At 46.0% G+C, this 20586-nt stretch overlaps 1 protein-coding gene across 1 annotated transcript in view; it reads left to right on the top strand.

Moving 5' to 3' along the window:
- Positions 1-261: 261 nt before the first annotated feature.
- Positions 262-20586, top strand: part of TGM2 (transglutaminase 2) — a 125784-nt gene continuing 105459 nt past the window's right edge. The window contains exon 1 of the mRNA XM_078652121.1: positions 262-495. Within this exon, the coding sequence (XP_078508247.1) occupies positions 486-495 (10 nt within the window). The 5' untranslated portion in view covers positions 262-485. The remainder of the gene's footprint in view (positions 496-20586) is intronic.

Genomic DNA, 20586 nt, shown 5'->3' with positions numbered 1-20586 from the left:
TCCAAGTCAAAAATACTTTTATTGATTCTTTAAAAATCGTAAAAGGATGGCAAGCCATCATAAAACACAGAAAATTAAATGAGCATGTTTTTTTTTTGGTTTTTTAAAAACATTGTAATTATGAGCAGCACGTCGAGCTGCCAAAAGTCTGTCCTAAAAGTCAGTCAGCCACTTTACACCTCTCAGTGGGCCCCAGCCCTCTTCCTAGAGTTTGGGTGTGCGCGCTCCATGATGCTACCGTGGTGCAGCCGCGGCTACATTAGGTGGAAACACTGAGTAACCGGACGCTGCCTGTGTGCCCGGGTCTTTCCATAGAAGTCCCGAGGAGGCCGTCCGCCTGCACCAGCCCGGCCGAGGTGGGTGTGTGCAGGGGGGTGTGTGTATAAAGTCACTGTGCTGTATAGATAGGGCTGGGAGAGCACGCTCAGCAACCGCACGGAGGGTTGATTCCTGGCACTCGGACACAAGGAGATCTCAGCAGCACAATGGCGGAAGGTACGGAATCCGACAAAGGGACAAAATACCTGTAACTTTAAAGAGGCTTCAATTTAAGACACTCTGCCGTGGGCGGGGACAGCACACCTAACCAGGCGCGCGAAATATTCGTGCGCGCAAAAGATGAATTTATTCTATGTGTAAAAGCCTATCAGAAAACACTGCTAAGTTATATAGACTTGCATAGGCTGGAAATTAGTTAGAATGAAAAAATATGTTTTTTATGTGTTTATGCTTTTGGTTACCATTATCTATCGCATGTTTTTCAGCGATAGGTTTAGAGAAATGACTTTTGTGCCAGAAAGGGAGAGAGTCTCCAGCTCCGCACATATTGCGAATAATGTATTTTTAAGAGCAATGCATCACCCCTTTAAAGAAAATCATGGTGGCTGTGTGTGTGCTTGGACTGGAGGCTGAGTTCTGATTTGTCAGTGTTTGTTCTAAGGGCTTTAAGTGGGCCGGGTCTCACCGGTGCTGAGCACTGGCTGTTTTTTTAAAGGGGGCCCCTCGAAACGGGTCTCTATCGGGCTCTGTTTTGTGCCCTTGCAGCTGCACAGGCGGTCCGTCCCGCCGGACTGCAGTGACAGCTGGTACATCGATGTGCACTGCTCACTTCTCACTAGTGGAGAAATTACCGCATGACGTCATCTCTTTGGATTTCCCTCCTCTTTTTGAAACTCAGGAGCAGCAACATTGCGGTGGTGCCACCAGGGCTTTAAGTGGAAGTTTTTTCAATATTATATACTGGCCACAGTTGCTGCTTATTTATCTATGCAGCTAACAACCATTGACAAAGCAAATAGTTCTGAATTTTTGTAGGTGCGATGTTAGTCGTCTCCTATATCTGGATGTAATGACAGAAACAGCAAAATACAAGTCGGGGGCATACTAAAGCTAAGCACAGAATTTTACCTTATGTGTTTTTAGGCCACGCCCATAATTACATTTGCCGCTCCCCTTTGAGAGCCGCTCCAGTTTTTTCATCCCACTTAAAGCCCTGGTTGTTCTTTCCGTTTTTGATTTGTATTTTATTTTGCTACAACTATTTTTATCCAAAGGTCTGTCTGGTTCTTCCAAGTGAGCTAAAACTACAGCTCCCAGAATGCATAGGTTCGGTTGTCAAATGAAAGTTCAGGATTGAAGAAGAAATAAGAGTCTGCCGACATCGAGTGGACGGAATTTTAACCAGTTAGGTGGATGGATGGGGGACAACAAATATGTAGCCTTTAACATGGTAAACAAATCAGGAAGGGTTTAGAGCTGGAATTGCATTATGGGTCCTACTTATGGGCTTGTATATTGTGAGTCTTGAACCAAGATCTACGCCAGAGCCACTGGAATTATGTGGCAATGGAAGACCGTGATCTGCAGCTAGATTGATAGAATTATAGGGCAAGAAAAATGCAAATTATGGAGCATAACGGCACACTCTGAAGCAGTATTATGTTGTTGTTTTATCATTTCCACAGCCCTGGGTCCTGTTTGGGCAAAGTTTAACACACTAGCTCCAGTTTACCACGTGCAATTAGTGATCCACAACTGAAAGGCATCCCGTTAACCTTTGCGCGGGATCTGTTGGTCACTGTGTAGAGCTAAGCGTTCTCTTTAGTGACTTTTGATATGCATGAGGTAGAAACGTTGTGATTTTTTTGTGAAATCTGCAGTTTATGCAGCTGGAAAACGCGGCATCCACAGAGGCAGTTAATTCCTCATTTTTTGCCTCCAGGACTTGTAGTTATGATTTTGCTTTAAAAAACAATAAAAAGTTAACTAAAAATAACTTATTTTTATTTGGTGGAGCCACATGTGCCTTTCCAAATACCTGTCAATACCATATGTTATTGCTACCCAATTTAAGAGAGCTTAGTTACTCTCACATCACCGCACGTTTCAGCGTCGAACGTTCAACTCACTGCACCAACTTTCCGGCTTAAAAAAAAAAAAAAAAAAGAGTACCAGAATACAGTGACCACCACAACTGGGCGTACTACTCACACGCGTGATGGGCAATTTGAGAGCTATGAAAAGCTAAAACTTAGGGGCATATTATCAAGAACAGGCGATCTTGTGAATTCCCATAGCAGCCCAGGTTCTGGTGTTATCCTGGGCTGCTATGGGAATTCCCAAGGGCATAATATCAAGCCCATTATCGCCGCTTTAGCGGCAGTTTCCTGCCGATAAAGCGGCGATAATGTTATCGCCTGTTCTTGATAATATGCCCCTGAATTCTTTTTTCCACATTTACTGGGGGTGGTATACTATTCCTTAACTCAGGCCTGTAATTCAGCAGGCTCTGCTCTTCAGCAGTTAAAACTCAGAAGCTTCCTGCAGCAGCCACTGAACCCTTTGAACTATCCTCCTAAATCAACCCCAACAAGTACAGTGGCTTCACTGTGACGTGTTTCTGACTGCGGTTCCTTTTGACCTACTCCATGAGCTCAACCCCCCCCCTGGGAAACTCCTCGTCCTGGTATTGTGTAAACTTCTGCAATTGGCCGCTTTAATATCGGGTTGACCTGGTGTTTTGCAACTAGCTGATGTGAAGTACTACAGGGGACTGAAAATAACGTGTTTTATAAAGTGTTTTGTGCCCCGGCCTTCCGGCTTCACGGTGCAGTGATTCGTAGGCGTTATTGAACTACACCAGAGCTATGCACATTTTATCGACTTCGGAAGGATGAGTGTCTTTGTTGTCCCTCTCCGATTTCACACATGCGGGCTGCACAAGGATATCCGCAGCAGATGGGCTATTTCGTTGCTTTAAAGTTAGCTTTCTAAGCCCAAAAGTCTGTTTTGTAGGAAATACCCGCCTACTGCAGCTATCTTCTAACTTAAAGATGCTTCAGTTGAGGGGAGTGTGTGTGTGAGGCAAAGGGCGGAGTCGGGTGTCTCGAAGTCCAGTCAGGCCTGGGGCTGAATTTCTGGTTTATTTTTAAGATGCGTCTGCGGGGTTGAAATCCCAGCGGAAACAGACCCTTCAAACTCTGAGTCCGTGCTCAGACACATGCACTTCATATCACACTGTTTGTAAAAACAGGCTCCATAAGGGACCGAGGATAACATCCTGTGGATACAAGCATGGAAAGGAAACATGTTCGGTTTATTCTAGCTGCAGGAATCTCGTTTCAAACCGAGTGTTTATGAGTATGAATGACGCCATTTACAGCAGAACTCCTCCCAAATTATTCCCGAATCTTGGGCCTCATTTATGAGAAATGACGCATCGCTGCGTGAAAGCCGCAATACCTCACTTCTCAGTGCGCACTCCTTGCGACATACCTGTTGCGTCATATTTAATGTATGACGCATCTTGTCGCAAGGAGTCACAGACACGTCAGTATTTCTGACGTATCTGTAAGCGCAAAAGTGACGCATTGTTAGAGTGTGTCACAAAAGTGACGCAACTCCAGCAATGCATCCTTTCACACGGGGCAAGCCCCATGTGAAAGGGCCTGCATCAGTCTTACGCCTGCTGTGAGGTTTGCGCAAGATTTTGACGCAACAGCGTCCTAGAAGTGACGCAGTGAAATCTCATAGATTTCACTGTGTCACTTCTACGATGCTTTATGTGGGGGAACGCCCCCCCCCGCATACATTATACCTGACGCAGGTATAATGTAGTGCAGGGGGCTCCACTTTGTAAATAGTGCGCAACAGGAGGCATGTTTTACGCTGCCGATGCGTCACAAAAAGTGACGCATCGGAAGCGCAAAGCTGACGCAAGGCCCCATAAATGAGGCCCCTTGACTTTGCCTGACAGGCGTGAGTTTCATTGAATCTCCTCCCGTGTGGGATCCCCTTTTAATAACCAAGCATTGTAAAAGACGAAAAAGCTGGCAAACGTATGAATATGCAGGAGTGGCCAGGGCTTTAAGTGTGCCGGGTCTCACCGGTGCCGAGCACCGGCAATTTTTTAATGGGGCCTCGAAACGGGCCTCTATCGGGCTCGGTTTTGTGCCCTGACACAGACGGTCTAGTTTATTCGGACTGCAGTGACAGCCGGCACGTTGATGTGCGCGTGCTCACACTGCTCACTTTTCACTAGTTCAGAAGTTACGTCATGCCAGATGAGCGTTGTAGGGGAAGGGAAATCCTTCAAAGAGAGTCATTTTCTCTCTAGATGTCCCTTCTCTTTTTGAAACGAAGGAGCAGCAACATTGCTGTGGTGTCCCCAGACCTGGCTTTAGGTGGAAGCTTTTTCAATATTATATACAAGCCATAGCTTCTGCTTATTTATCGTATGCAACTAACAATCATTGACAAAGCCGATAGTCCTGGCTTGTAGGTATGATGTTACTTGTTGTCTCATATATCTGGATGCAATGACACAAACAGAAAAATACAAGTCCGGAGACACACCATGCTAAGCACAGATTTTTAGCTTGCATGTTTTTAAGCCACACCCTTAATTACATTGTCACGCCCCTTTGAGAGACGCCTCTGATTTTTTTTTTTTAATCCCACTTCCAGCCCTGGGAGTGGCCCAGGTGCCCAGGCAATCAGCCCTGGCACTGAAGTACAGCCCTTTTTACACAGGCCAGCATGTGTGATCAGGCAGAATGTTGTCACTCAAGGATACTCACTCAAGATTGAGTGGGCTGACCCACTGCCCAACGCATATGCTAGGCCACAGTGCTTAATTTGTCAAATAATAAGTGCCAGGGCCCTGTGGAGGAGGCCACTGCAGCTTGCACCACCCATTGCCCCTTTCGTCGCTGCCAATGACGGTACCAAAACAGCTACTCGCCATCTCTCCCGCCTGTAAGTGTGACAGTTCAGATTTATTCCAGGGCTAAAGGAATGGCTGTGGAGTCAGGTATTAGTATTTTTTTAATGTATTTTATATTCATAAACAAGCTTTCTTCTGCTCATCTCTAAATTAGATGAGAAGCGCCACCATGTGGCAGAGTGTCATAAGTGTGGTGATTACAATTATGTGCTGTGCCAAGCACCGGAAACCACTGGCTCAAATTAAGCACTGGTTGAGGGGGCAGAAATACAATTTGAATGACATTTGAACAGGCAATAGATGAAGAGGGCTAACCAAAATTCCCGGGATATATGTATATTAGGAATTGTTTGGAAGCATAAGGCATGCGAGGGCTCAAACTGACTCTAGATCTAAATATTTAGTTAATTCCTGCTCTGTCACACTCTAATCTCACTCAGCACATTTCATTGTCGCGTTCTCGCTGGGCTGGCATTTTACGTGCAGTGGGGCATTATCTGGCAAGGAACAGGGTGGATGTGGGAGTGTTCCCGCTATTTTTAGAGGAGGATCATACGTCCCATTAGCCCAGAGGCCTTCAAACTGTGGGACGCGTCCCCCTGGGGGGGGGGGCCTGGATGGGTTCCTGGTGGGGAGGAAATGCCTCTGCAAACACATGTAAATGAAGATGGCCTGGAAGTACTGTGTGTATTTGCTGCATTTCCAGGCTGTCTTCAGTTACTCAGTGCCTTTAAACTCAAAACTTTGATCAGAGTGCCTTGGGGTCAGAGGTCACTGAGTGTGCTGGCAGGGTCAAAGATGTTGCTAAAAACAAAGTCTTAGTTTTGTGTATTCACACTCATTTAAGTGCATTATTGCTGTATGTGGGTATTAAACAGGTACTTATAAAGGGAAATATGCCAGGACAGTGTTAACCAGTGTAAAAATGGCAAAATAATTCAGTAATGCTATCACAAAATGTTCAGCATTATTTAGCATAATTCGCCTTTGCTTGTTGCAAAATGTTAACCCTGCTGCATAATTTGGCATTATCCTGCCATATAATTCCAGTGGCCATTTTTATAGTGCTGTTAGGTCCCAGCGTGTGGCAGAAAGCACTTTAAATATGTACGTCATTATTTTAAAATAGTATTTCACATAGTCTAAGCTAGGCTGCTGCAAATTGATGCAGTGGTTGAAACAAAAGAAGTTTTTACGAAATATATTTTTTAGTAATAAGTAATCAGACTGTTTTTGATGCAGACATTTTATGTCTCTATTATTCCAGCACTCGGCTGATTACACCCCCGTATTACATCTCAAACAGAATAAATATTTGCCACCATGAAGCTTTAAGCAGAGCTACTGGAATTATTCAGCAGGAGAGGACCACATTATGCGACAGAGTTGAATAAATTATGCAGCAAGAAAAGATAAATTATGCGGCATAATGGAGCACATTTTATGGTTAGCATTACTTCATTATGTTGACATTTTAACTCATGGTTATGCTGTTAGGGACAATATTTCCCCTCATTAGTACCAGTCTAACACACAAATACAGCAATAAGCAGCTACAAGATTACCAGTCAATCTCTGCAAAAGGCCTTCCACTGCTCCTGTACACTTTGTCACGTTTTAAGTAACTTTTGTTCCATTTGACCTGGAATCAATTTTTTGGGCTAAATTCTGCAGTTTATGTGGCAGATGATGGATTATGTAGCAAATGCAGTAAACTCATAATTATGTGGAAAACCCTGCTGCTGCAGAAACTCATAATTCTGGTAACCCTGGCTTTAAGTGGCTCAATAAATTAAGACTGGTAAGAAGGCTGGTTTCTTCTTTAACTTTATGCACTACCACCACACTCATCACTTTCAGGCAGAGGCACCACAAGGGCAGCATTAACTGTTGAGGGGCTGTATTTTTTGTGATAGCTAAGTCCATAGGGAAGCGGGTAGAAGGCTAGCAGGGTTGCATTGAGATGCAGAGCCCTAATCCTCTCGACCCTGGGCCCTCTGAGTAATGGTCCAGGAGAAAGAGGAGAGGAGCAAGATTCATGGATGTTGTCAAATAGATGACCTAGAATGAAGAGCACTGTATGGGGACTAATGTTTATGTTTACAAATGGCCAAGAAATACCCCAAAGAAGGGGACAATATAAGTGGACTTAAACATTTTTTTTAAAGGGCCATTCATCAGTGCTGCCAGGTGTGTAAGTGGCCACTGTTGGTTATCATTAATGAAGCAGATGCAGCAGGGCTGGGGCCCAGGGGTTTGAGGGCCCCACTGCTTCGCATTTATGACTGTCTACCTTTAAAAAAGAGGCATTGGAGATTCTTTTTTTTTTCTTTCATCATGACTGAGGGCACCCTTGCATAAAATAAGGGATGCAACATGGTAGCTCTTTTTTTCGAACTGGGCGGATAGCCTGTTTCAAGATCGAGTGATGGTCAGGCATGATGGGGACGAAGTGAAAAATGCAGAGGAGATAGCCTGCTACTCAGTACTGCGGTTATCATTAGTACAGCAGGTGTAGTTGCTTTGGGGTCCAAGGGTGTGATGGGCTCACAAACCAACCCAATCCTGGAGAGCAGTGTTTTTGGGACAATACATGTATTTCAGTGGCGTAACGAAAGTGGAGGGGGCCCCCCTGCAAGTATACGGGGAGCCCCCCCACTCCAGATTTAATCCGGAGCTCTCAGGCCTCAGTAGTGTGCTGAGGGGGCCCCCTACAGCTCGGTGTCCCCCCCCCCCACACGGCAGGGGCCTGTGTTACGCCCCTGATGTATTTAATGCATTTGCTGCCTTATAAGTCTCATATTTAATGTGGGTTATGAACTATAGAAAAAGTACTCCTGAAACCATCTCATAAGCCCCGCCCCCTGCATGCAGCCATGTCCGTCCTGCTCTCCCAATCCTTGCCATAACGTTTTGATGGGGGGCCGATCTCAAAACATTTTGCTTGGGTGGGGCTCAGACAAAAAAGTTTAAAGACCTCTGTCTTAGCCTGAGGCCAGAGGTGGCTGGGAGGTGTTCCTGTACAGTCACCTTGACATCTGCTCACATTTTCAAGGTGTGTGATATCACATAGGCATGAATCTTTGCCTTCGGATAATTATTAAGACATTATTTCACTGCCAGCTCCCCCATTAACCGGGAGAGTGGCACTAAGGGGTGTTATCTAGGGCCTCTTGATTGCTCGCCATTATTCCACCCATTAATGAGGTGTGAACACAAGGCTCTTTGTGGTTTGCAGCTGATAAAAGAACACCTGCAGGAACCAAACCCATTAACAGCAAATAGCCAAGTCTTTAAGAACAAAAAGCACACCGGGCACTGTTTATTTATTCTGTAAATCAGTTTCTGGATGTATTTTAATACCTTTCACGCATCTGTTCATAATTGTTGTCACTTTCAGTCGTTTCCAGCAGCAATCACAAATTCATATATGGCGAATAAAGATGTTTTGCAAAAAAGTAAAGCTCAAATCATGGTGTTTTTCACATTGGTGTGAGAGTGTGTTAACCACATCGCTGCGGCGGCTATTCCGCCGCAGCGCTAAGGGGGCGGGGGGCCGCACGGTGGGCGCATGCTGGTGACGGAACCGCTCCGTCACCAGCCGCGGTTGAGCTGTGCTCATGACGGAGCGGTTCTGTCATGGCCCCGCCCGCTCAATAGAACGCGCCGCACAGGCGCGTCGGGCGGGCCATGACGGAACAGCTCCGTCATCAGCACAGCGCCACCGCGGCTGATGATGGAGCGGGTCCGTCATCGGCATGGAACCGGTTAATGTGTTTTTGTAAAGCACACATGCAGTGAGGGAGGGGGCACTTCAGATGTTTATAGACCTCGTGCTCTGTTGCACATGTTTTACTGTATCACAGAGAGTTGCCTCTTTCTTCATAGGTAATCACTGATTTCCACGACTAGTAACACATATAAATGACACGACGTTAAATGTGCGTCGATTCTTAACCAGTATGTGCATTCATCAATATACATTTACTTACCAGCTTTGTACCTCTCCATTATTTCACAATATGCAAATGATTAAATGTACTAACACGCATTGCTTATGGTTTAAACGTAAACTCACTTATTGTTTACAACATTCAAAGTTGCGTTCACAGACAAATCCCTGTACATTTATGTTTGGATTAAATATAAAAGTGTACTTTTTATAAATGAAGTAACTTAATTTAATTTTTTTATACATACTCAGCCTGAACTATACAACAAGCCTGTTTCCTCTTGAGTGAAGGATATTATACAGATGTGACATCACTTCCTGTGCTATCCCACCCTGTTGTATCACTGCATGTGATGTCTTGGCTAATTGCTCATGCTGAATAGTTTCAGAACAATTTAGGACTTTTGCCCTGCTCATACTAATACAAATTATAATTATCTGCTTTATATAGGGCTGGATAACACCCTCCTGCCGTTTATATGCAATATAAATAACAGATGGTATTAAATCAATATTAATCTCCAGTTTAACTGCAATCAATTTACCGACCCCGGAAGGATAAAACATTGAAAATGTTTCAACAGTAAATTGGGGAGAACCAGGGTATATGTACCTTGACTGCTTGCCCTGTGTTTATAGTCTGGTCTGACAGGCAGCTGTCCCCGGACAATTATGTAGGCAAGGTGAGTGGCTTTGGCACCGCCCACTTGTTGGGAGTACATGTTTTGATGGGTCAGAAGTTGTGTGAGAGAAGTGGACTTTTCTGCACTTCTGGTGTTAAGCCTACAAAATCTCAAAAATAAATACATGTTTGTGAAGGGTTGTAGGTTAATCCTGCTGATTAAAATCCCCCGAATTTATACAAACCGTGAGTCTGTTCTCAGCTCGCAGCTGTGCACAGTGGCTATGGAGTTGTTTCGAATGAATGCAGAACTGTTAGACTAAAACAAATATTTATTTCCGCCCCTCCCAGGTTTCAAGACTCACTTTTTCAGAAAACACCACAAAGGGGAGTCTTTCAGGCATCCTGGGTGGGTCTGGCTAAACTTGCAGGGATTACTGGATGTGCTGCCCTTCCCTGGGGTGACGCCGGTACGTGCCCTCTGGGCCTGTTTTCAAGAACATGGCCATGTTTGTTTTACACATAGCTGTGAGAGGGAGAGTTCAGTCACCCCAGAGCCTGTAGCGGAATGAATCGCTGGAGGACGCCAGGTGAGGTCACAGAACAAGTACAGTGCGTGCTCTCGCAGGGGGGGGGGGGGGGGGGAATCCTTCGGAGGAGCTACCAGTGGTGGCCTGACGATGCCCATTGGTTCTCTGACGGCCACGAGGGTGGGACTGAAACCAAACTCAGTTGTGTCAAAAATTGTAAAGCAGCCCAGCATGACTGACGGCCACGGTTAGGGTTGTACCCTGCATACAGATACACTGGTAGCCTTCGAGTATTATTTCAAGTCTTCTTTATTGGTTCCAGTTCAGGGTAGTACCAATCTCAGTTCAGCCATGTACCTGCTCCTACACCAGCCCCACCAGGAGCAGCCTGCCTAGCTGCACAGCCCATCTCCAACTGTCACCACTCATCCACCCAGGCCCCCAGGCATTCCATTCATTACAGGCACACCAACATTCCATTACCATCTCTCACTCTGGCTGAGCAGCTAGGAGGACCTAGGCTGATTACATATAAATGTAATACTTAGGATATAATACTTACAAAACGGGGGTCTGAGGGAATATTTAATGACCAAAATGCTACAGCCCTCTACCTTAACTACTACCAACAACAAGGTAGCACTTGGTCTCGAACTCCAAAAAGAATTTAATAGATTAAATTAAATAAAGGTGTGAGTGGACTACCTACAAAGTCGTTCACTGGGCACTTTCAGAATGCTGGTAGTGTTCCCATCAGGCAACCGACCTGTACCGCCCTTCATCATTTGGAAAAGACATCATAGGGCACACTGGAAGTGGCCCAGTGTGCGATCACGCACAAATGTGCTACAGTTGTTCTCTATATCCGAATGAATGTATTTATCACTGAGTAGGTATCAGGGGGTTGCTAACAAGCAGTGCAAAATATTAAAGTAAACAAATTAATTAAATCTAAACAGTGGTGGTGACCACCACTGTTTAGATTTAATTAATTTGTTTACTTTAATATTTTGCACTGCTTGTTAGCAACCCCCTGATACCTACTCAGTGATAAATACATTCATTCGGATATAGAGAACAACTGTAGCACATTTGTGCGTGATCGCACACTGGGCCACTTCCAGTGTGCCCTATGATGTCTTTTCCAAATGATGAAGGGCGGTACAGGTCGGTTGCCTGATGGGAACACTACCAGCATTCTGAAAGTGCCCAGTGAACGACTTTGTAGGTAGTCCACTCACACCTTTATTTAATTTAATTTATTAAATTCTTTTTGGAGTTCGAGACCAAGTGCTACCTTGTTGTTGGTAATACTTAGGATATAACATTAGGCCCACAGGGAAATACCAGCTTGGCAGCAGTAGAGTAGCCAGTGTGTCATGGGCATTAGTGCAAGGAAGGGAGTGGGCCCCAGCGCTGCTGCTTGAATTATACAACATAGAAAAAAATCAAGCCTCAGTGGACCCCTCAAGCCTCTGGGCCAGGTGACGCCAAACCTGCTGCACCTATTCAGTCCTGGCAGTTATGGCTCTTTTTTTCCTGGACCAGTGAAAGCGACCTATCTGTACTAACTGCTGCGCGCATACGACACAGGGAGATCAGACTGCTGCCCTCACAGCACCCTTTATTCTGTATTCTCAGAAGGGCTTTAGTACAGGAATGGTGAGATTGCAAAGCATGACAAATTTCTCTTTCTGAAGGATGTCGGTCTTCTTTCCTTTAGCCCAGAGACCCGTGCGTGCCTCCACTCTGTGCCCTGCTGTGCGCTTTGTGTCTCTCCTCTGGGATTGACATCTTTCTTACAGAAAAATACCGGCCCTTTGTTCATGCCTGCTGGGCACATTCCCCCACTGTGCTGGAGGGTGGGGGGGCGCGCACAGCGCTCCCATACTCATGATGAGCTCAGCTCGTCATGCAGCACAGTGCTCGTGTGCTCATGACGAGCTGAGCTCGTCAGGACCACACCCGTTTTCATAGAACGCTCGCACAGCAGGGGAATTAGCCCAGCATGTGAGCGTTCCAACGGTCATGACGAGCTCAGCTCGTCCTGATCACACGAGCACCGTGGCTCATGACGAGCTGAGCTCGTCATGAGCATCAAAGGAGTTAAGATTCTGCAAAGGCCCAGATATGATGCTTGAAAAACACTTTATACAAAATCCTCTGCATTCATTTTTTACCATGGTTTTGGTGTCTTGGTTAAAAGAAACAGCCACGGATAATCAAAACAGTTCTAAACGTTTTAAATTGCTTTGTCGTCTTCTATTTGCTATTGTAAGTGTGTACTGAGAAGATGAAAAACTATCACGCGCAGCAGAGTTTTCTAATTTCTGTATCAAGCGTGATATTAAAATACAACCAAGCTAAAAACAGCCAGGTGGGAACTCTAGTCTGCCTTCACTGTTGCCAAATTTTAAAACCCCTTCTAAACCCAAAGGTTGACCAACTATAAGCTGAAACCAAGCCCAAACCGAACCAATACTAGCATAAAACCAGCCCAAAGGTTCAACTCTTGAATAATGCAATCATAGCCTTCAGGAAATGTTTTTAAACATACATCTCATTACTATTCAAGGCAAATACGTAGAACTCTCAGTGCTTGAATAACTAACTGCATTTTACATATTACACATGGAAATGTAGAGTTGAAAAACCGGTTACTTATTTCTCTTGATTTAATGCAAGTTGGATATTCTTCTACTACTGGGGTAGAGGAGGGTATGGGACCTTGAGTGAGAAGGAGCGTGCTGGGCTGCGGTGTGAGGGTAAGAGTGATAGAGTAGGAAGATGTAAGCCTTGGGGCAGGAGAGGAGAGACAGCGAGGATAGGAGGGTTTAAGACACAGGTCAGGAGGGTGTAAGCCTAGGGGCGTGAGGTTAGGGGCAGTGGGGATAGGAAAGTTTACGGCATGGGTCATTAAGGTGCTAGTCTTGAGAGAGGAGGGAGCATGCTGGGCAAGACGGTGCCAGAGACTGTGCCAGGCTCTGCCGTTGTCTCTGGCACGTCCTAGACACCAAAAAGACAGAGCGGTCCTACTACAGTCCCTCTTACTGCAGTATCTGGCAAGGGTGGATGGTATCTGTCTCCTGGAGTCTCCAAGCAACAGGACGTGTGGTGTGTACGCGCACACCAGGTAACGGGACGTGTGGTGTGTATGCGCACACCTGGCAACGGGACATGTGGTGTGTATGCACACACCAGAAAAACTACTTCTACCAAAAGAGGGAGGGAGGGGAAAGTGGATTCAGTCTCCCCGGGTATCGTACAAAAACAAAGTGGAATCCACTTGGGCAGTTTGAGTTGGTCCCTATAGTGGTGGGGAACACTCAGTGTTGTTTAAATACCCCTCACACACCAACAGGCCCCTTGGTGTCATGCTTCATCATCGGGGTCTTCGCACCCCTCTACGGGATGCGGCGTGCTACGACCGACGACTACGTGGGAGCACTTTCTATTGGACTATGTGTGAATGTGTGTGGGGTAAGAGGACGTATGTGAGTGGTGAGTTTAAAGTGGGTGAGAGATAAAAAATACCTGGCTCGTGCGGTAGAAAAACATTTTTTTACTAAGCCCCCGGCTGGTATTGTTAAAAGGGGTGCAATGAGAGGTTGTGAGTGTATAGTTAAGTACAACAACCTCGTTTGTGCGTCTACATGGACATGTTTCGGAGTTCAAAGCCTCCTTCTTCAGGACGGGAATTGCACAAAGACCCACCTTACTCACATGTGTATATGTATCAAAGTGTATTATACAAAAATTAAAGAAAAAAGTGAACTATAGGTGTAATGTACCTAGTTACTAAATCATTAGCGTAGTCTTTCTTCGCCAAATCGGCGTGTAGTGAAGACTCAATATACAAGGATATAGTGCCTCATGAGCCTTTTACGTTTTTGGAGGGTTCCATCAGGCATAATAGGACGATGGTTACTTGGACGAAATTCGACCTCCTCCCCTCAACGCGGCTCCGATGCACACCAGGCCACCCTAACTTCACAAATGCTTAAGAGAAACTGTGATTTGGAGGCAGGTATGTGACTGTTCAAACCTGCCTGCAAGAGCTAAACATGCACTTTATGAATGTCAGATGTATCTATTAGTATGAGCAATTACATCAAAAATGATTTAAGTAGCACATTAAATTATTTTTTTGCACTTCTCTCATCTCAGTTTTGGGTGTCAGAGAGCATTGCATCATACACACATTACATAGAGGCAATGAAACCTACAAGTGTGTAAATTAATGAACATAAAATGTTACATAAGACTATGAGGTTTACAAGATGTTGGAATCCCATATCACCCATACTGGTAGGTATTATATGTTAAGATGCTCGGTTTGGCGGAACACAAAGTAATGATTAAAAACTTAACACAGTGGTTGGAGTTGTTTGTACTAATAAGAATTTATTACCCCCCAAAAGAACCCTTTTCAGGAGCCTTAGAATAATGAAAGAATTGCAAAAGAAGACAAAGGTTCTAAACCTATGCCTTGTTGTTTCCATGGAGCTCTTGGATGCTGTTTCATTGTTCACTATACTATAGTATAAGGATTATAACTCATAAACCGCAAGCAATAACGGTATCTCTGAGACAAGAGCAGTAGCCTACTGAGTTAGCTACATAAAATCCAAATCTGTGCTCTATAAGTTACATGTTGTACTTTGGAGCAGGCACGGTAACTCTCAGTGCTTCTTTATGATGAGTCAAATCTGTGACCAGACAAAACACAGATGTCTCCTGCAGGTACTTCAACCACCAGAGCAATCTTGCCGTTATTCTTGTCATCCCCTGAAAATTACTGGATTCACAAAGATCTCTGCAGCAAACGTTATCAATCCAACAAGACGCTTGAAAATGCAGCCTTTTTTATGTTCTGCCTTGACCGCTCAAGTGTCGCCAGAAAATGATGTGAGCAACACTAGACGGGGCTTTAGCTTCGCCCACATGTTGGGAGTCAGGAGTACAAGTTTTGATTGAGAAGAAGTTGTGTGCTTCCACAAATTAAGTGCTTGCCCTCCACACAGCTGTAATCATTTTGTTCAGATGCCTGAGCTTGAACATTAAAGTGCAAACACATGACATTGTAATGCTGTAAAAGTATATTAAAAAATTTAGGGTGTTTTTCTCTGAGGCAGCACATATGGAGGAAGGGTAGTCAATAACTTATAGATGTTTTGGTCTGGCTTGATAGGGCAACTGTCGCCTGACTTTTTAACCAACATCAATATTTTTCTAGAGTTCTTTGCTTCCATAGAAATACATGACTAATCCCATGCTATTTACCTGTAAAGCTTCACATAACCATACAACATTCCTTTGAAGCCAGACTTGTTGGTATTGCCAACGCTTGTTGATTTTGCAAGCCAGTAGAGGCATTGCATAGTAAAAAGTCTTGTGCTTCGCCGCACATGAGTTCATTTGGGGCTGGTTAGCCCGATGCACCTTGGTGGTGCTAAATGTCTGGTGGCTTGGGTAGGCTGCTGAAGTCAAAGTTGGAGATGGGTGGCAGGATGCTGAGCATGTGAGCGGCAGGGTGCAGCCCAGTATGGCTGACCCTCTCCTCTGCACAGAGGCAGAGTCTATAGCCAGAGGCAGGGCTGCGCAAAGCCAGGAGGCTTGACACGTCTCCTCCTCCCAGCAACCACTGGCCTAACTATCTGTAGTCTTTCATGACTGCAACTCGAGGAATATTCGTAGTATCTGGTCCTGGTCTCTTGGAGAGACTGGAAACAATACAGTGAGTCGGTGAGCGCAACGCGGACAGTCGACGACAACGAAACAAGGACACATGTGAGGGAGAGTAGTTTTAAGCAGAGGGTAAGGGGGAATGGGGCAGGCCAATATGATTCAACAAGGGCTGTCATTGGAAGGGTTTACATATGCTACTACGCCGGCCCTGCGATTACTGACAACACGAGTGGGCATGTTAGGTTTGGAACAAACTTTCAAGAGGCACACTCGCCAGTGCACCTCACACGTATCAGTGTTTTAAAGTCACTCACTTTGACCGCTGCTGCCTAGTCTGGGTGGTGGGTGGGCTGGGTGATGCAGCACAGGTATTAAGTTACTCAAGCGTCAGCTAGCTCAGTAGGAAAATGCACTTGACGAGTCTTCTAAGTGCCAGCACTCGGGACACAAATAAGCCAAAAAAACAGTCATCCACCAGTTGAGCTGATTCCCCCACAAACCGTATCGCACATTTTTGATGGAAATAGATTAATCTGGCAAAATTGCCTGATTTCCTCCAGCTTATACGCACTTCCTGCTTTTCTCTACTAGCAATGCTCAAGTAAGCTGGAAGTCCGGACTCTACACTAGCCAGGTTACAAATGTTTATTACACTTATCTGACATTTGTGATATTGAAAGCACATATGGGCCAGATGTAGGTAGCCAAATACCGGTCGGTAACGGCCGATTTCGGCCGCTACCGACCGGTATTTGGCTTTTGAGATGTAGGTGGGTCGGAATTTACAGAATCGGTATATTTACCGATTCGGTAAATTTACCACTTCGGTATTTTTCCGAATCGGTAAGTATACCGATTCTGTAAATCCATATGTAGGTGGCACAGTTTGCAGTACCACAGGCCCTTAGGATTTCTTATTTTACCACCCAATCCTATTGGGTGGTAAAATACCGAATTCCAGTGTACATGCACATCTGTGCATGTACACCTATGCCATGTGACACACAGACATGCCCTTAGGGCATGTATGTGTGCCACATGGCACACAAGCCTGCATTTGGGGTGCTACAGGGTGTCAAAGTGACACCCCGTTCCCCCTGCCAGGATTCAGTATTTACCGATTCTGTAAATACCGAATCTGTATTTCCCATCGATTCCTATGGGCTTCAAGGCCCATAGGAATCAATGGGAAATACAGATTCGGTATTTACAGAATCAGTAAATACCGACTCTTACAGAATCGGTAATTTTTTACCTACATCTGCCTCCTTCCAATTTACCGACTCTTAAATACCGATTCGGTATGAGTCGGTATTTAAGAGTCGGTAAATCGGAATTACCTACATCTGGCCCATAGTATTTTTGCAACTGCCCTCGAACACATTTGTTCATGGAATACAAGGAAATCCCATGGGCACCAACAGACTCGGTTATCTCATGGCCGGTCCAACACCGGGTTCTTGGATAGTTTCAATACTTTGAGGATGTCTGTAATTTAAAGGCTATAAGTAGCTCACATTTCCCAGTTCCCATGATCTCTTCATGTTGCAAACTCGCTCATCAGCGCATAGGTATATCAGTCTGGAAAGAAATGGAGTGGTGCACTACCAGAGTATGGTAACGTTCAAAGGATCATAGTGATGCAGATCTCAGGAGAGCCAGGACACGTATACATTTGCTCCAGGCTCCTTCACATGGGCCTTTACTATGGAGGCCCATGCTGCATCACTATGATCCTTTATGATTTGGGAAGACACCGTACCCCATTTCTTACTTGAATGCAACATTCTATAATACTCTTGCCCTGACGAAGTTCATTTCCTGAACGAAATGCGTTGGCTGATATTCTGTTTTTGTACATTTTGGATAAATTTAAATAAAGGATGATACCAACGAAGGAACTGATTTTGCTTCATCATTGAACGTTACCATACTCCGGTAGTGCACCACTCCATTTCTTTCCGAGTTGTGTTTCCGAGCAGCGGATTGCATCCTTCAAGGGCAGATGCAGGAGTAGCTTGTGCACACCACACACTTAATAGTGTCTTAGAACATATTTTGGGTTAATTTACTGAGACTTGTGCGGCACTTGGAGCCAGCCGTTGGATGTTGTGCTTTCATAGGTATATCAGTTGTTGACCTCAAGAAAGGACAGATAGTCACTGAATCTAATCGGGCAATTATTGTTACTTTTGAAAAAAAGAACAACCATTTTATTTACAGTCTGTAAGTGTATTATATACTAAAGAAGCAAGGAAATATTTTTTTTAAGAATAGGTATGTTTTGGGAGGAGCTTGGCGGGCATCCGAGATGGCCGCGTGAGCACAGCGCTCCCCGGACCCCCGCCACTCCCGGCGTAATATCCTGAACTAATCCTGATTTTCTACGAGGATTTGTGTAAAAGACGTTGGGCTGATCCACCTGGACCTTTTGGTATTTTAATTTGACACCGGGTGCCGGAGTTACGGTGCTTCGAACTTTTGAGCTCCGCCCTTGCGGTGCGCCCGGGACTGGGTGAGGCTCAGTGGCCGTCTTGGAGTTGAACAACAACGGTAGGGGGATTGGACTTGAAGGTCCCCCTCTTAAGTTTCGGTTTCGATTCTCCCTCAGATCGAGACAACAGCGAGAGAGTCTGGCCAGGGCTGGGTCCGGGACACGAGACGGCGGTCTGCCCTTTGCCTGGACTATTCTCCTATTTGGCTGGCTCTACCCCGGCGACACCCTTGTTGCAGCCCCCTGGTCTCGAGGCCTCACTTTCTGGTGACCGGTCCGTCGGACCTGGTGAATCTCCTTGTGACGCAGTCTCCAAAATGGCGGGCAGAGGGGACCGGGAGACACGGAAGACGAAGACGCCTCTGCGCGGGGGTCCGGTCCAATCTAACGTCATGGACCGTTACACCCACTCTAAGGGGTCCCCCGGTGCTGCCCTGCCCGGTCCCAGCGCGTCTGACCACATCGTGGACACGTCAACGGAGCCTTCTCTGCAGGACATCATGGGCGCCATTTCTGGCATGAGGGAGACGATAGGCCAACAATACGAAACCTTGGCCCACAAGATTGACACCGTGGCCATTGATGTGACCTTAATTCGAGCCGATCTCTCAAAAACCAATGAGAAGGTGAAATCATTGGACCTCAAGTCATCCAGCCTCACGCAAGACGTCTCGGAGATACAGACGGAGATTGGCAATCTCCGTAGAGTGAACGACTTCATGACCCGGCGCTTGGAAGACTTTGAGAATAGGGCCCGTCGCTGTAATGTTCGCGTGGTTGGTGTTCCGGAGAATCCAGAACCCCATTCGGTTGATCTCCTAGTTGAGGACCTGATCCAAAACCACCTCTCTCCATCTGGACTGAGTAAATTTTTCAGAGCGTGCACATCGTGTTCCGGGGGACCAGGGTAAGCCGGGTGCCCCGCCGAGGCCTATTGTTGCGAAACTTTTCCACTATAGGGATCGGGACGCTATCCTGCAAGCATCCCGTGTGAAGGGCCCGGTGGCCTTTGAGAATGCCACAGTGAACTTTTATCCGGACTTTTCCCAACAGGTCCAGAAACAGCAGATGGGATTTCGTGGTGCCAAGAAGCGTCTTCGGGACATGGGGTTGCGCTATGCTATGCTTTTTCCGACCAGGCTGCGGGTTGAGTACAATGACCGAACTTTCTTCTTTGATCGGCCGGATGCTGTGAATGACTGGCTGGACTCTCTGCCTGCCCGATCTCCTGAGACTGAGTCCGATGCCCACCCGGGCGGTGCTGAGGGTGGTGTCGAGAGCTGAACGACTCGTCGAAGCCTGGGTTCTCGTTTTGTGTAATCTTTCCAGGATTATATGCCTACGTTCTTCTACTGTCTAAGTGATTTGTTATTTGTGTTTCTCCTTGTTGTTGGTCTCGCTCGGGGTGGCGGGTGGGATGAAGCCTTTCCTCCTCCGGGGTCTTTGTGTAGAATAGGGGTTCTTGGGCGACAGGCACACTGCAGGTTGGGGTGGCTTTTTAGCTTTTTGCAGGGGTGCAGGGTGGGGGGTGTTTTCTTGTTTGTTGGGGGGTGGGCGGTTGGGAAGTTCGTTGTTTGTGTGATCTGTTCTCAAGGCGACTCTTTCCTGTATTTGATAATGTTTCTTGGGTCATGCTCGTTGGTGGGGGGTGTTGGCGTTGCTGGGTGGGATGGGGGGTAGCGGGTTGAGATTTGTTTCGTGGAACGTTAACGGTCTGGGGGATCGTATCAAGCGGAGTGTGGTGTTGAAATGTATACGACGTTTATCTCCAGATATTGTTTTCCTGCAGGAGACTCATTTGGTGGGCAATGTTTGTCATGCGATGAATAGGTGGGGCTATCGCCTCGCCGCACATTCGGGGTTTACCTCGGGTTCTAGGGGTGTGGGCATCCTTGTTCGGACTTCCCTCCCCCTGGCTATCGATGATGTGATTCTGGATGACCGGGGCGATATGCTGTCCTTGTAGGTCGTTATGAGGGTCGTACCCTCTCCTTATTTACTGTTTACGTGCCCCCCGGCCTACAGACTTCTACCTTTTCCGATTTGGGCCGTGTGTTGTTGGATCTCCCTGATAGT

This window comes from Lissotriton helveticus, chromosome 7, assembly GCF_964261635.1.
Source record: "Lissotriton helveticus chromosome 7, aLisHel1.1, whole genome shotgun sequence".
Taxonomy (NCBI): domain Eukaryota; kingdom Metazoa; phylum Chordata; class Amphibia; order Caudata; family Salamandridae; genus Lissotriton; species Lissotriton helveticus.
This window is presented reverse-complemented; position numbering and strand designations above follow the sequence as displayed.